This window comes from Myotis lucifugus, unplaced genomic scaffold, assembly GCF_000147115.1.
Source record: "Myotis lucifugus unplaced genomic scaffold, Myoluc2.0 scaffold_167, whole genome shotgun sequence".
NCBI lineage: Eukaryota > Metazoa > Chordata > Mammalia > Chiroptera > Vespertilionidae > Myotis > Myotis lucifugus.
In genome coordinates, this window is record NW_005871215.1 from 2,185,450 (window position 1) to 2,200,766 (window position 15,317).

Genomic DNA, 15,317 nt, shown 5'->3' on the forward strand with positions numbered 1-15,317 from the left:
CCCCAAAATGACTCCTCTGCTAAAAACTGTTCTGTCACCCTTTACGGCCCTCCTTTAGGTGCTAAAACCACAATCAAGGAGTCATCACCATCAACAATGCATCAGACTTTCTCCAAGACAGCTGCTCACAAGGCTCCATTGTCCCCCTGGTTCATAACTGGGCATTGTGACTAATCCATTTATCTGCCATTCAGAAGAACACCACATAGTAAGAGTCAGTATTGAATAGAAACATGAATAACCAAAATGTGCCCATGCTTTCAGTTGCTGCAGCACCTTGATCCCCAAGATATTTACTCACTTTGAGTGTTAAAGATCCACAGGAATGTAAGTATAGCAGAGGGGTGGGAGCTTGGAAGCCCAGTTTTCAGAAACCCAGAGTGCCAAAAACCCAGGAGGCTCGTGAACTCGTTCATAATTCCATGAATCAATTCAGAAGGCATTTATCAACATTTATCATTTACTGTGTGTCGGCACAGTGTTAAGAACAAGGTAATTTTTAAAAGTTCATTACCTAACTGGGGAAACAGACATATAAGAAGCCAGTGATCTCTAATAGGAAAAGTGAGAGGCAGGTGTAAAGAACAAGGAGAAGGAGCACTTGCTCTCCTTGGGGGTGGAGGGTAAGTGGCAGATCTGAGAAGGCTGTCCAGAGGAAGTGACCTTTGACTTGGGTCTCGAAGGTTGAGGAAGACTTTTTTTCCCAGAGAGAAGTAGTGGAGAGCAACCCAGGCAGAAGGACCAATATGCACAAAAGTATTCAGGCATGATGTCAGTGGCCTATATAGAGAATTGCACGGGGCAGGTATTAAAGGGCCTATGCTAAGAAAACTGGGCTCCATCCTGTATTCTATATGTAATGGGGCTGCTACATGGTGAGCTTTAAAAGAGATGTCGGATCACGAGCACATTTGTGCTTCGGGAAGCCCGTTGAGCATCAGAATGAGGCTGGATTAGGGAAGAGGAACAATAGTTGAGAGGCTACTGCCTAAATCAGGGCAGAGGTGAGGATGACCTGTCGCGGGCACTGAGAGTGGACTGGAAAGGAGAGTCAGGTGGGAGGCTTTGCAGACATTTCAGAAGACCACATCAGAAGGTTTCTGGTGATGTGTGTGGAACAAGGGAGGAGAAGAGGCTGATGAGAGTGGGCACCGGTGTGTGATCCCAGCTGAGGAGGAGAAGCATATTTGAGGGAGCCAGAGGAAGCAGAAATGGAACTAACATGTGCCAGGGGCCCTGCATATCCTTATGTCCACAAAGGGAATCAGCTCAAGTTAAAGAAACAGATGCCAAAGTGGTTCAAGAGTGTACTCAGGGCCACCCAGTGCCAACCATGCCCTCCAAAACTGTGCTTTTGAAGTCCCCACTGCCACAGCTCCAGACTTTAAGAGAGGTTCAGCTCATAATATAAGTAGTCTTATTCTCCACTTTCTCCTTGCCTAATAATTAGAATATCTTTCCCTATCTTTACCTTGTGAAAGAATACCTTCTGGCCTGGCTGGTGTTGCTCCGTGGTTGGAGCATTGTCCGCGCACTGATTCCCAGTCAATGGCACATACCTGGGTTGTAGGTTTGATCCCCAGCTCTGGTGGAGGTGCATTCAAGAGGCAACCAATTGATGTGTCTCTCTCAAGTCAATGTTTTTCTCATGTCTCTCTCTCTCTCTCTCTCTCTCTCTCTCTCTCTCTCTCTCTCTCTTCTCCCTCCCTCCCTCCTTTCTACTCTCTCTAAAAATAAATGGAAAAAAATATCCTCAGGTGAGGATTAACCACAACAAAAATTTTAAAAAAGAACACCTCCCATCATCTTTGTCTACCTCCAATATTTCATCTCTGCCTTCCAAAGTAATCCTCACTTCCCCACTCCCATTCATACATACATGGCATCTTTTTTGGAGTACGAATGTAGGGCAAAGGGCAAAGAATCAGAAGTGGGATCAAACTGTATTCCAAGACTGGCTTAGCCTGCCAGGTGACTTTCAGAAATTGCTGGACCTCTCAGCCTCAGTTTCCTCAACTGCAGAATGGGGACAAAAAATAAATACTAACCTTTGCTTATCTCACAGGATTATTGTGAGGATGAAGGGAGATAAGGTGCTTGCCAACAACACCAACAAAGGGCAGGAAAAGGTGATACAGGATTATCTGATGATCTGGCACCACTATCCACCAGACTGATTCCCTGGAGAACAGGGGTCTGGTGGTCTCCATCTTTAGTTCTGGGGTACCTAATTGTTCCTAATACAGAGTCAGTGCTCACAAAGACATGTCCAGTTAAGAACAAAGACCACTACCACCATCAGAGCAGCACCAACACAGAAACACCACAGAGGCATCCTTGCCTCTCTCTCCCACCATACATGCAGACAAACCTACAATTTCCCACTTTTAGAAGTATTGCTCTAGTCCTGGCTTATTCCACAAACAGCCATTTCCTGGAAAAAAACCAAGTGATTGTCACGTTGCCTGGATGGCTTCATTGGGCATGTTTGAACATTAAGTAGGTCTGAATTCCTCCCCTCCTCAGGAAAGTTGCTAAGAACTGAACCCCAGACTCACTCCCCTTTAAGGAGCCCCCTTTGGTCTGTCCCTCCCACTGCCACTGTGTGCAAACGTTTTTTGTTTGTTTTTTTGTTTGTTTGTTTCCTCGCCCCCTCCCCCACCCACCCCCCGCCTGCCCAAACAGGAGCTCCGAGCCTCTACTGCTATTTTCATTGATGCTTTGAGCAGAGCTGGCATGTGCAACTGCTGAGAAGGGGGAGCACAGAACCGTGGAGGAAGCAGTAAAAATAGCCTGGCGCGTGTTGCTATGCCTGCTATGGACGCCTTTAACCCTGGCCGAGGTGGGGAGCTCAACAGAGGCTGCTGCACACTGAGGAACCCAGCAGGGGTCTGCGCCCAGACCCCAGCAAACAGCCGGGTGCGGGAGCTACAGACCCTAAAGAACTTTTTTTTTTCAGGAACTGAGAGGGACGGGATGGGGGTGGGGGGGGGCGCGAGGGGGGTTGTTTCCAGCTTCCAGCGCTCCAGCCACCTGGCAGCACGGACTGCTACGTGCTGCTAGTCCAACACTTTACAGGCGCGCAGCCTTGACTCCGAGCTATTTTTAGAAAGCTCTTCCGCGGGTGGGCGATCCGAGAGAGGACAGCGAGGGTATTGGTAAGGCTAACTCTCCACTGTGCGGCTAAGAGCCTTGCACTCCACATCATTCTAAATGTCTGCTCTCTGGTGGGGAAGGGTGCGGGAGAGGGAGAGCAAGTGTCCGGGGATCGCACTCTATTGGCTTTGCCCTAACTCAGGGAGAGGGCATTAGCTACTGAATACCCGACTGTTTTCAAGCCCCAGAGCCTGTTTGTTTCCAAATCGACAGTTGCCAGATGCATGCTGCTTCTAGTCTCTCAGAGAATGGAATTGTTAAAAGCTTTGCTGCCTACGCGGTGGGGGCAGGGGTTAGCTACAGTTCAGACCTCTCGGGAAGAAGACTGGGGAAGGGTCTCTGCACCTTTTTGCATCCCAGAACGACAGAGAGACAATCCTCGCGCCACACCTCCATCCCTGCCCCACGCTGCATATGGGTAACCATATGTGAACTGTACGGCAGCCCCACCAGACAGCCGGCTATTAATAGAGCCTGGAGAGTTCGCTCCCTGCCTTTCTCCTGCCACCGAGTAAGGAATGATCACACACTTACCCCACTCCGCCCCCACCTCGGCTCACCGCTCTCCAGGAAGGTAAGGGGACTGCCCACGCTGATCCCCTTCGTGACTACAGGTGCCCAGAACCTACGGACTAGTCCAGTTGTAAGGACAGCAGGGTCAGTGCGAGGCCAGAGAACACAGCGGCCGGTATTGGGGCGCAAAACCCAGCAGGGCTCTTTGCGGCTCAGGGCCAACTCGAGAGTAGAGAAAGGTCAGCTATTGGGCTGCCAAAGGCGGGGGGGCACGAGCGCAATTTGAGGAGCTAGAGCGACATTCAAAAGCTGATGCGGGATGAGTGACTGCAGACCCATTTGACGCTGCAGCCCGGGGGGCGCGCAACCACCACCATCACGGTGGCGCGGCGCGGGCTCTGATGCGGCAGGAGCGGGCGCTGTCCCTGGTCCTGAAGGTGGTCGCGCCCTCTCTCCCTCCCGGGTTTACCGCCCCAGAGATGGCTCTAAGATAAGAGGATTTCAGACATCTCCAGGGCCCTAAACTGAGCCGGACGGTCTGCTGGCGGTGCCCAAGTCCCACTGTCAGCCCAGCTTTGCCCCCTACGGCTGGGAGCTCTCCGCGGTGCTGCGGGGACCGGTAGCTCAGGGACTCGAGCTTGAAGGGTAAATCTGAAGCAGCGCTGGAGATGGTCAAGGCACTGCAGGGAGCAGACCTGGCCCCAGGATTATCCCTCTCAGCTCTGCACAAAGCCGGGACTTGGAAGCCCTAACGGAGCAGGGGAGAGGGCAGGGGAGCGCAGCTGCCCAGGATTGGGAATTGGGGAAAAGAGAAGCAAGCAGCGGGTGGTAGGACAGAAAGATGGGGTGAGAGCGACTCTTTTGCATTTTCAAAAGGAGGGACCTGAGACATGCACTGGCTCTCCCCCACCCCAACACACGCGCGCGCACACACACACACACACACACACACACAGCCGGCGGATGGAACTGGGGAAAGTTTGGCTCTAGGTGTTGAGCGGCCGCGGCAGCGGCAGCAGCGACCGCGGCGGCTTGGCGGTCGGGTGGGCAGCCGGGGTCGCGGGGCGCCCGGCCGCTCGCCTCCTTACCTCGGCGTTCTCGGCAGCGTTCTCCGCCATTTTCCTCCTTAGGAGCAGGCAGCGGGAGGAGTGTTTCATGCCCATAAGAGCCAGCAAGGGTTTGGTGACACACAGATAGTAGAGAAAGAGAGAGCTGGTATAGCTTTAAACGAGAGAGAGAAAGCGAGAGAATGGGTGGAATAAAAAATTTTTTAAAAAGCCCAACCCAGCCCCTCTGCCGGAGCGTCAGCCGACACAATCAAGCACGGTGGAGTCTTTCCTGCAGTCTCCACTTTGTTTTATTTCCTCCCTTCTCATCTGCTTCGGATTCCTTCACACAGTTTCAAGTTCTTCGTGCGCACCCGACCCCCTCCCCGCCCCTCTCCGCCCGCGCGCTGCGGCTGAGCAGGAGGGAGGCAGCCCCGAAGGCTCCGCGGTGGCGGCGGCGTCCCTCTCCCCGGCTGCTCGCAAAGTCCGCCGGCCCGAGGCAGCCACCAACTCCTCTCAACTTCTGTGGATCCGCTGGGCGAAGCAACACGCTTCCTGCGCGTCTCTCCTAGGGGCTGAGCTGGGTGAGTGGGGGCGGGGTAGGAGGTTCGGCGGAGCAGGCTGGGCGCAGACTGAGAGCCCCCGGCCGCCCCCTCCACCGGCTGTGAGGGTCTCTTGACCGCCTCCGCTCCCCGGCGTTGCGGACAGCTTGCACCCGGGGCAAGGGCTGCGCGAACGCTGCAGGGCCACGCGGGAAGCTCGGAGAAAGCAGGCGCTGGAGCAGGACTCTTGCAGGTTCTTAGACCCGCGTGTGCATCCTCCCACCGAGGACAAGCTCTGGGCAAGATTGGGCCACAGTTACCTTGCCCCCACCCCAACTCTCCCTCTCCTCTGCCAATCCCTGGATCCTTCCTTGGGGAAGGGCTTGGGAAGCGAATGGGGAAGGTGTCTGGATGGAGGAGGGTCCTTAACTCTTTCAACTCTAAGACTAAGTAAGGTATCACGATCTCGCCTTTTCTCCCACTCTCCCTACCCAGGGCACTTGGGGCTCCAAGCCTCCCTCAGGCTGACAGGGTGGGGCGAAGGTTCAGCCAGAGGTGGCTGGGGAAGAGGGCGGGAGAAAGTCAAATGGAAGAGCCTGAGGAACTGCTCCCCCTAACCTAATTTTCCCTGACTCCCACCCCCACAAACCCATTTCTCTTCTCCCTCCTCCCCCCTCCCCCACTGTCACCAGATTTTGAAGTCCCTTTTATGGAGAGAGGGAAGGAAGGTGTCATATACCCATTAGGATTCTCTTGATCCTTTTTAAAGGGAGTTTGGGCGGCAGCGGGGGGTGTGAATTTTTATACAATGCATTCCTGTCTTCGCTTTGAGAGCTTTTTTTCCCCTCCCGTCTTGCTGGCCATCTGTCGACTGGTGGGAGACAGAATAAGGGGGGGCGGAGAACCCCACTCTGTCTCTCCCATTACAACAGGCCACTCAAGTGGGCTCTTTCAAAGACAGCTGCACTTTCAAGCTTTCAGCCTACAAGTCAGGAACAGGGACCTCAAAGATGCTCTCTGAGCATCCTGTCTCTTCTCACTTCATCCTGTATTTACACGGGAAGATCAGTGCTGCGTGCATGTCCTATTTGTTTTTGAACATCACCTTTGTCAGCCAGTAAATGTAAGCCTGATTGTCCTCAACTAACCCCAGAATCCACTGAAATGGGCTGGAATCTAAGGATGCCTTCATCACCTGGTCCTAAGGAAAAGAGAGAACACATTGCAATAAGTGAAGGAGGGAGAGGAGAGGAAGGGAGGGAGAGTAAGAAAAGTGAAAAGAGAATGGAAAAGAGGCTGGAATTAATGCGTGTGTGTGTGTTTGTGTTTGTGTGTGTGTGTGTGTGTGTGTGTGTGTGTGTGTGTGTGTGTGTTGAGGAAGGAACCAAAAAAAAAAAAAAAACTTAACCTCCTTAACCTTTTTCTTTCTCACACCCCAGACCTGTATTAGTGTTGGGAGTGTGAGTGAGCAGAGTCTTTTGGCCACACTTGCTCATTCTCCTTCCCTTTCACATCTTGCCAACTTGCAGAAAGTGGTAGGGGGATAAATAAGGTGAATCTAACGACTTTCAATCTAAAGAATGAACACCATTTTCTCTAAGTATCTTTCTCAGATACATCTGATCCCCTACCAAGAGTCTCAATACTTGTCCAATCAAAGAAAACCAGAAAGGGGAGTATCCTCGCAGCTCTTTAGTCCAATCCTCTCATTTTACAAATAAGGTCATTTGTCCCTGGTCCTTCAGCCAGCTGTGGGAATCTCCCAGAGCAGCGCTCCAGCCTCCTGACTTTCAGTCCAACACTCTCCTCTGACCCCACCCCACACTGCCTCTGCCTGCCATTCTGTGACTAACTGGGAAGGAGGGGAGCTGAGACAAGCTCCCACCAAAATAGGCTGCTGCCTGTGCATGATTATGTTGCTATGAGAACCCCTGTGGGTGTGTTTCCTCTGTTCTCTGTTGAAATCTTTTGCTTTGCTTGGCTTCTCCCCAAGCACAGACACTGCTCCCCTTGGAATGGGGAATGGAGAGGCTGAGATGGAGAGCGGTATCCTCATGGCAGGAATTTTCTATTCCAACCCATTCAACCCAGAGTCAGTCAGTGAGGAGCCTAGGCCATGGAGTGATTCCATCATGGCTGGAGGACAAGTGAGTTGTCTTTTTTGTTGTTGTTAATCCTCACCCGAGGATATTATTTCCATTTCTTTTTCATTGATTTTTTTTAGAAAGAATAGAAGGAATGATGGAGGGAGGGAGTAAGGGAGTATGGGAGGAAGGGAAGAGCAGAGGGAGAGAAACACCCACCAATGTGAGAGAACACATCGATGGATTATCTCCTGCACACACCCCAACCGGACCATGCCAGGGATCCAACCTGCAACCCAGGTACATGCCCCTGACCAGGAATCAAACCCTTTAGTGCATGAGCCAAGGCTCTACCACCGAACCACGCCATCCAAGGCCAAGTGAACTGTCTTGGAAGAGGATCCTCCAGTCCTCTGTTGAGCCATTTTAGAGCAGAGAGGAGTTGTCTCTGCTATGCTCCCATTTAATTACAAATTCACAAGCAAAATAATTGTTACTTTATGACACTATGTTTTGGGGTGGTGTGTTACACAGCAAAAGGTTACCTGAAAACCCATCTTTCTAAGGTTTTGAAAATTGTGTGACGCATGAGATGTGCCTAGCACATAGTAGGTATTTTGTATTTTCTTACCATCCCCACCATTCATAGGAATTCAGTCTTCTTTGTCTCTCTTGCATAAGTATATTAGGTTAATTAATTTAGTCATTCTACAAAGAATTTACTAGGCATCACTTACATGCCTAGCTCATCTGTAGGCACTGGGCTTGGCAAGAGGCAACAAAAGATATGGAACTGACCATTGAGTAGAGCTTAATTTAGTCACCTTGAATGCCTTGAAATGTACAGGACTTTTGTAGAAGAACTTTGGAAGGGATTTTGATGGGATGCAAGAAGAAATATGAGATGACAAGGTATACAGGCAATTCACCAGGACATGAGTTAAATGGGCAGTCTGAGACAATAGGTTCTACTAAGAGGTCCCAAAGCATATTTTGCTATGTCACTTTTCTTACACTAGATCAACACAACAAAACATATCGAATAGTACCTGTGAAGTGCTAAAACAATGTGTGGCTTTTGGTAATAGCACAGATATTGTGTTAACATTTGCTAGGCCCTGTCCTAGGTTCTGACTTAAACTTCTAGAGCTTTTATTACACAGCAGGAACTCTTCTAGTCTTAATGTGCTCTCATGCAGTCTTTCAATAGTCATTGCAGTAGGTACTGTTATTATCACTGCATAACAGATGAGGACACAGAAATTGCCCAAGTGGTACAGTCCAGGTTTGAATCTAAGATGCCTTATTCCAAAATATGACTTTCAAGAGGTTAACCAGTTTCTGGGAGCAAGTCAATGGTTCTCAACCTTGGCTACATGGCCAACTCATCTGGGGAACTTTCAAAACACCAGTGCTTTGGTTCCACATCCAAGGAGTATGATTTAAAGGGGCCTGGGCACCAGGATTTTTTTAGGTCCCTGAGTGATCTTATGGGCATTTATGGTTGATGACAATCAGATAAAGATATTTGGAGAAGATAAAAAGACCGACAGAGGAAGAAGGTCCCTAAGTTATAGAAAGGGCCCAAAACTACAAGCATACCCACATTATAGAAAGGTCCATCACAAATACAAAGGTTTTTGAAAGCCACAAAATCCTTGAGTGAAGTTGTGCTGATGGTTGAGCCAGCATGCAAAGGTTGGAATGAGACTCTTGGGGAGCGCTATAATTGGAAAAGTTATCCAGATTTAGGAGATGCCACAGAAAAAGTGAGTTTCTGATCACTAGAAGGGTCAGTTAGACTACTTGGCATAGCTATTGCTGCAAACCCTAGAAGGTTAGCATAGCCCCTAGGGGTCCACCTGCCCCATGCTGTGACTGCATAATTGTCTTTTTTCATCTCTGAGCCCTCCAGAAGGTGAAGACTACATGTTGTAGGCTCAACTTCAGAAGCCAACCAACACTTCCTTTGCTGCCTCCCCAAATCCAGTGACTGGGGAATCAGGGTGCAGTTTCTCTAACCTGTAGACCGCACAGTCTGGGGAAGCCAGGATCTGGCTTGTTCAAAGGTGGTTGCTGTAATACAAGTTGTGTATAAGACATGCCATGTGGCCTCTCCCTCCTCCTCCTAGGCCAGGGCTCATGTGTGGCTAAAACACACTGCAGTGGGTCCACAGCTCAAGAATGACACTGTTATCCATCACACCTCCTGGCAGCTAACCTGGGGGTGTTCTTAGTGTCTTCTGGGCCAGATAGGAGTCAAGCCGAGGCTGCAGGCAGCCCCACACCTGCACAAAAGCCTCCACAGTCTTAATGTTTTCTAACCCAAGACCAAGTTATTTCTTAAACTACGTTCTAAAGAACAACTTGCAAGAGCCACCAGTGTCTGCAAAGTAATTTTTGTTTTGTTTTGTTTTGTTTTTTTGGCCATTAAAACCAGAATGTTATTTCTTCCTTGCTCTGATAATGTTGAATCAACTCACTCTGGTGAGTTGTGCTGGGTATGACATTGTTTGAGTATTTATTCTAACATGACTTGGGAGGTGTTTTCTTAGTGATTCTGTATTAACAGCTTTGTCTTTGGTGTTTTATGCCCCTAAAAAGCTGAATATTAGACTATTGTTACCCACCTTTCTCTCACAGCTTCTGAGGAGAACCTAAAAGACATTTTCTCAATGACCTGTGATGGAACCCCAAACTTCTTTGGAGAAGGGGGAAGAGGAATGCAGTAACAGAGCCCTAAAGACACTAAAATATTTGTTAAATGCTGTCACAACAGAGATTAGTTTTTCCCTCTTGGCTGCGTACTTTACTCATTTCCTCCTTTTCAAATCTTTCATTAAAGGGTCACTTTTTCTAGAAAATCTCACCTGAACCCCTCAAAGCCAGCTAAAAAATCAATTCCGTCTGTTTGGTGCAATAACTCAATATACATTTTCTTCAATTAGCCCTTACATAGCAACTACTATGAAACAAGCATTGTGCTGGGTGTTCTAGAGTAAAAATTGAAAAGACATATATGGATTGATTCTTATAGGTTAAATGTAGCTATACTCAATGGCCTCTAGTCAGGTAGGCTCTGTGAAAAGTACATATTGGTATGGACAGGGAGACCCTGGAGGCTGTGGTGCCTGGACAAGAAGCAAAGTAGCCTCCAATCAAGTAAGGCTGGGGACATATTCTTTATCAAGATACTAAAGTTCTTGTGCACTTCCAAAACTTTCATAAATAGTTTTGCGGCCTTGCCTGCCCCCCACCCCCGCCGTCCTCCCTTCCACCCCCCATTACGTACTGATGTCACATGGGGCATAACACATTGTGATCTGCCCTAGTGCAGGGCTGGTTTCTGGTGATTCAGGGTGGCCCGGCCTGAAAATGCACAATGAGCCGAGACGGCTAAACAAAGCTGCGCTTGGTTCCATCTGCTTTCTTTCTGGACCATTTAACCATCCTGATCTCTTCTCTTCCCAGAGGGTTTGTTATTTTAATTTAAGCTTTGTTAGATTTTCTCCAATTTAAAACTGTACCCCTCTAGGGTAACATTAACATTTTGCTGTGTATCCTCCATTTTTTTTTTTGCTCATGCAAATGTGTGCATATACCTATGAGCATGTGCTCTTGGCATATGTTGTGTAAAAGTGGAATCATATTGTACACATTATCCAGCAACTTGCTTTATTCATTAAACAGTGTATAATAGATTTCTTTTCAGGTCATTACATGCAAATCCAAGTTACTATTTTTTAGAAACTGTATAATGTCTCACTGTATGGATAAACCAGACTTTTTAAAACCAGGACCCTACTGATGGACATTCACATTGTGCCTAGTTTCCTCTCATTGTAAGCAATATTGCAATAAATGTTCTTCCACATATACCCTTATGAACAGGAGCTTTTATTTCCACATGATAGTTTTTCCAAAGTGGCATCATTTTAATATATATTGCCATATCCTTACCAAAATTTGATTTATCAGACTGTAGTTTGAACCCTTGGCACAAATCCAACCTTTGTCCTCTCTTGTAATGTCAAGTGCAAAAATATCTACTAGAAAAAAATTTAAGCCCTGGATCAGGCACTTGAGAAGGCAGGTCCATGAGATAAGAGATACAATCCTTGTTTTAAAGTTGTTTTTTACACCAAGAGCTTTACAATGGCTGGACAGGGTTCATGAGAGAAGCTGAGGCATGAGATAGTTCTCTGGAGTAACAGCAGATTGCTTCCAAGTGCTGGGCAACATGGCATGAATTTGATGTTACCAAGAGGTTCTGAGGTCTGAAAAACAAGGATAAAAATTGACATCAATCACCTGTCACTCAGGTGTAATGACCACAAAGGACACTCAGACCTGCGGGGTCACCCTCAGTCCTTTATCTCTGAGGAGGCTGTGCCTCAGTGATGGCAGAATGCCACTGCTGCTTGCACATAGCGCCTAATAGAAACACCACCACCTGGAAAAACACTCTCTCCCCTTCCGAGAACAGTCTTGCTTGGCTCCCTTTTAAAACAATATCTGTTGTATTCAGACTTGCCCACTTAAGGCAAGGAAACCTTCCCATTTAACACCTCCCATTTGAGTCTATCTGAGAGAGGTCCAAGGGGGAAAGAGGCGAGAGGAAACAGCCAGGGGCAGAGCCTGGGAGAAGGAGCAGAGGCTTTGTGGCCTACAGACCAGTAAGTTCACTGCTTTGCTGTTTAAAATGGCTTAATGAGCCTCTGTCTTTAGCAGAGGGGCTGTGAGAATCAAACAAGCCAATGAAGATGACACATCTAGCACAATTTGGGGGCAGCAGTGTTTTAATAAAAGTGAGTTTTCGACCTAACCGGTTTGGCTCAGTGGATAGAGCGTCAGCCTGCAGACTAAAGAGTCCCAGGTTTGATTCCGGTCAAGGGCATGTACCTTGGTTGCAGGCATATCCCCAGTGGGGGCGGGGGGTGCAGGAGGCAGCTGATCGATGGTTCTCTCTCATCGATGTTTCTAACTCTCTATCCCTCTCCCTTCCTCTCTGTAAAAAAAAAATCAATAAAAAATATATTTTTTAAAAAAGTGAGTTTTCCTCCCAACATCTCTTCATTGAAGACCTTGTCTATCCACATGAGATAGACACGTAGTGTGGTGTGGGAAAAGAGTGTCACTGCAGGGGTCAGCAGGCCTGTGCCCCAGTCCCAGCTCTGCCATTAAACAGCAGGTGGCCTTGAGAAAGTTACTCAACCTCTTTGGGCCATTACCTCTTTTTTAAGAGAATGGGTTTGCATAAGACAAGCCCTACATGCCCGCCCTCTCTGCTTTGTCATTCTATGCATGGTGTGAATTCTGGTTCTAACCACACCCAATCACAGCAAACACCGGTCACATGCATCTCACACCAAAATTCAACAACCATGGCCAAAACAAAGGCAGGAGAGTAGAATGTCCCTCCCACTTGTAGGAGTGATGGAATGGATAGTTTCAGGTCAGAGATTCACAAAGGAGGCCTGCACATAATGTTGATTATAACATCCACTCCTGCACTGGGCTGTGGTTAAGACTTTCCAGAGGACTTCTTTTTTTTTAAGAGTGCTGTTTGACTTCTGCAGCCTCAAAGGCAATAACCCAGCAGCCATTATAAATAGTCATCATTTGATTCCCCCATTGCTTGTCAGGGGCAGAGCTCCAATGGGGGAACCACTGAATTTCTGGATCACACAGATTACCATGCTGTAGTCAACATAACCCCATCTGCTCTCAAGGATCCATGTCGACACATGAATAGTGCAGATCAGCAGGTTATCCAAAAATCACTTCTCTTTGACTCAGATTATGTATCCAGATACTCAAAGAATTTCTACCTGTCCAATGATTCTTGGTTTCAAGCATATTCACATTAATGTACTATCCTGCAGACACAATGGTAGCCATGGATGATGGTCTGGGTGGCTGGAGTAGCCAGCCAGAGCCCCCTCTTACCAAGGGCAGTCCATTCTGTGGCTTATTCACCTTGGGGAAGCGGAAGTCCACTATCATCCCAGCACACCTCTCACGCTCTGGGATTATTCAAGTTATTCCACAGAAAAAACTACGTGAATGTTAGGTGATGTTTTAAAACCACACAGCAAGAGAAGAGTGGCTTTGATTTCTTGGACCATCCAGGTATCCATTTAATTAAAATGCAGCTGTGGCTTCCAGAGGAAAGGACTTTCCTCTCCTGGGATGGAAATGCTGCTGGCAAAGTGAAGAGCTGTCTCCTGTGGGTGTAGTTCTCTCCTAGAGTCTCAGAGGAGGAGCGAGCATGGTGACCTCAAATGGTGACTGCAGGCCATGTGCCCATTCCAGGCCAGGCAATGTGCTGACTGCATTATACACATTGCCCGACTGAATCCTCACACCAATCCAGGGGTTAGCTGCATTGCTCTCCCCGCTGTACAAGTGATGAAAGGGTGGCTCAGGGAGATTAAAGAACTCATTCAAGTCACACCCTAGTAAGGGATTGAGCCCTACCAAAGCCCATGCCTCCCCACTCCACCAGGGGAAGTAGCACAGACCTCAGAATATACTGACCTGGTTTAAAATCCACAGTCTGATATTTTAACTCTGTGACTTAAGGCTTAATTTCTCTGAGTTCAAAATTTCTTATCTGTGGAAAGAGTTGGGTCTGGTAAAACTATTGTTCAGGGTTGCTGTAAAGTGCTTACCCCAGAACTAGGCTCATCATAGACCTCAATAAATGGGCACAACAGCATGCGGCATATGGCTGGATGTGACCCACTTAGCTCAGCAAAACTGCATCTGCTGTTAGACTGTCAGGCACAACTACAGGTGTAGGAAGTGCACCCCCTCCAGAGGCCAAAGTAACTGTCAGCCTGGCAATGGCTCTAGACAGGCTAAGCGTCTAAATGGCACCTGTCACCCTGTATTATTGCTGAAGCTCTTTCTGTCCATCTGTTTAGTTACTGTTCTAAGTAGTGTCACTCTGAGTTGCATACTCTATATGCAGGTATGGAAGACATTGATATTTTTTTAACTTCCAGAAAACTCAGTTTATGCAGTGGCCAAAGCTGCCACAGAACATCAGAACCTAATATATCCAAGTGTGGGATTAATCACAGGAAGGAAGGAAAGATGCAGCAATTCGGCAGCAGGTGGTGGAGGAAGAAAGGGACAATGATATCAGAACAACTTTGCATACATGCCCTGACTTTCCCAGCCTGCAGAGTTGGCTTTTCTTTTTCAAGCAGATCTTTACCTGTGTCTTTTCCTCTTACCCGTAAACCAGGCACTGGAAGGTTCAAGGCATGGCTTCCAACCAGGAGGCTCTGAACAAATCTTTTCCTCTTCCTTGTGCATCACTTTATCTAAAGTTAGTTAAGACAATGATAGGGTTTCTCTCCTCTTTTTACTGATTAGAAAATGGGGTCCCTGAAACTGTTCTTGCTTCTGACCTTCCCAGACTGAGTTTGGAGCAAACTTTCCAGTCCTGTAGAACCACAGCCAAAGTTTGGGTGGGTAAGAAGGGGGACTGCATCTGTGAGCTACTGGACTTTCTCTAAGCAGGGCCAAGGGCTCCACTCAGGCCACTCCAGCCTGTGTCATGCTAAATAACAATTGCCCAAAGCTTCTCTTCTCAGCCCCTCTTGTGACAGAGAATCCTTTATCACCTCTCCCCCTATAAAGGCCTTTCCAAGGATGTCTAGGAGGCCTTGTAGGACCACATCATATGTACTCACATTGAGTCTTCTTTTTCATCTTTGACCCCCCTTAGTCAATGTCCAATAACCTTGAGGTTGCTTTCAGGAACTTACATTGCCCATGCTGACAATGTCCTTCATAAGGATGATGATGGTTATGCCAGGGCTGCTGTCTCCAGGCACACCCAGCAACTGCCAGATATTGAACAAATAAACCCACTCCTAGTGCTCTGAGTTTCATCAAGCCTCTTGAAGAAACACCCCTTTCCATTTCTGGTCCTAATCCTTCCAGTCCTCTGTAAGGGCACA

General features: G+C 48.0%; 1 protein-coding gene across 1 annotated transcript in view; it reads right to left on the reverse strand.

The window, feature by feature from the left end:
- PRMT8 (protein arginine methyltransferase 8) overlaps positions 1 to 5,265 on the reverse strand; it is a 92,089-nt gene extending 86,824 nt beyond the window's left edge. The window contains exon 1 of the mRNA XM_023759936.1: positions 4,758 to 5,265. Coding sequence (XP_023615704.1) covers positions 4,758 to 4,832 — 75 coding nt within the window. The 5' untranslated portion in view covers positions 4,833 to 5,265. The remainder of the gene's footprint in view (positions 1 to 4,757) is intronic.
- Positions 5,266 to 15,317: the final 10,052 nt, after the last annotated feature.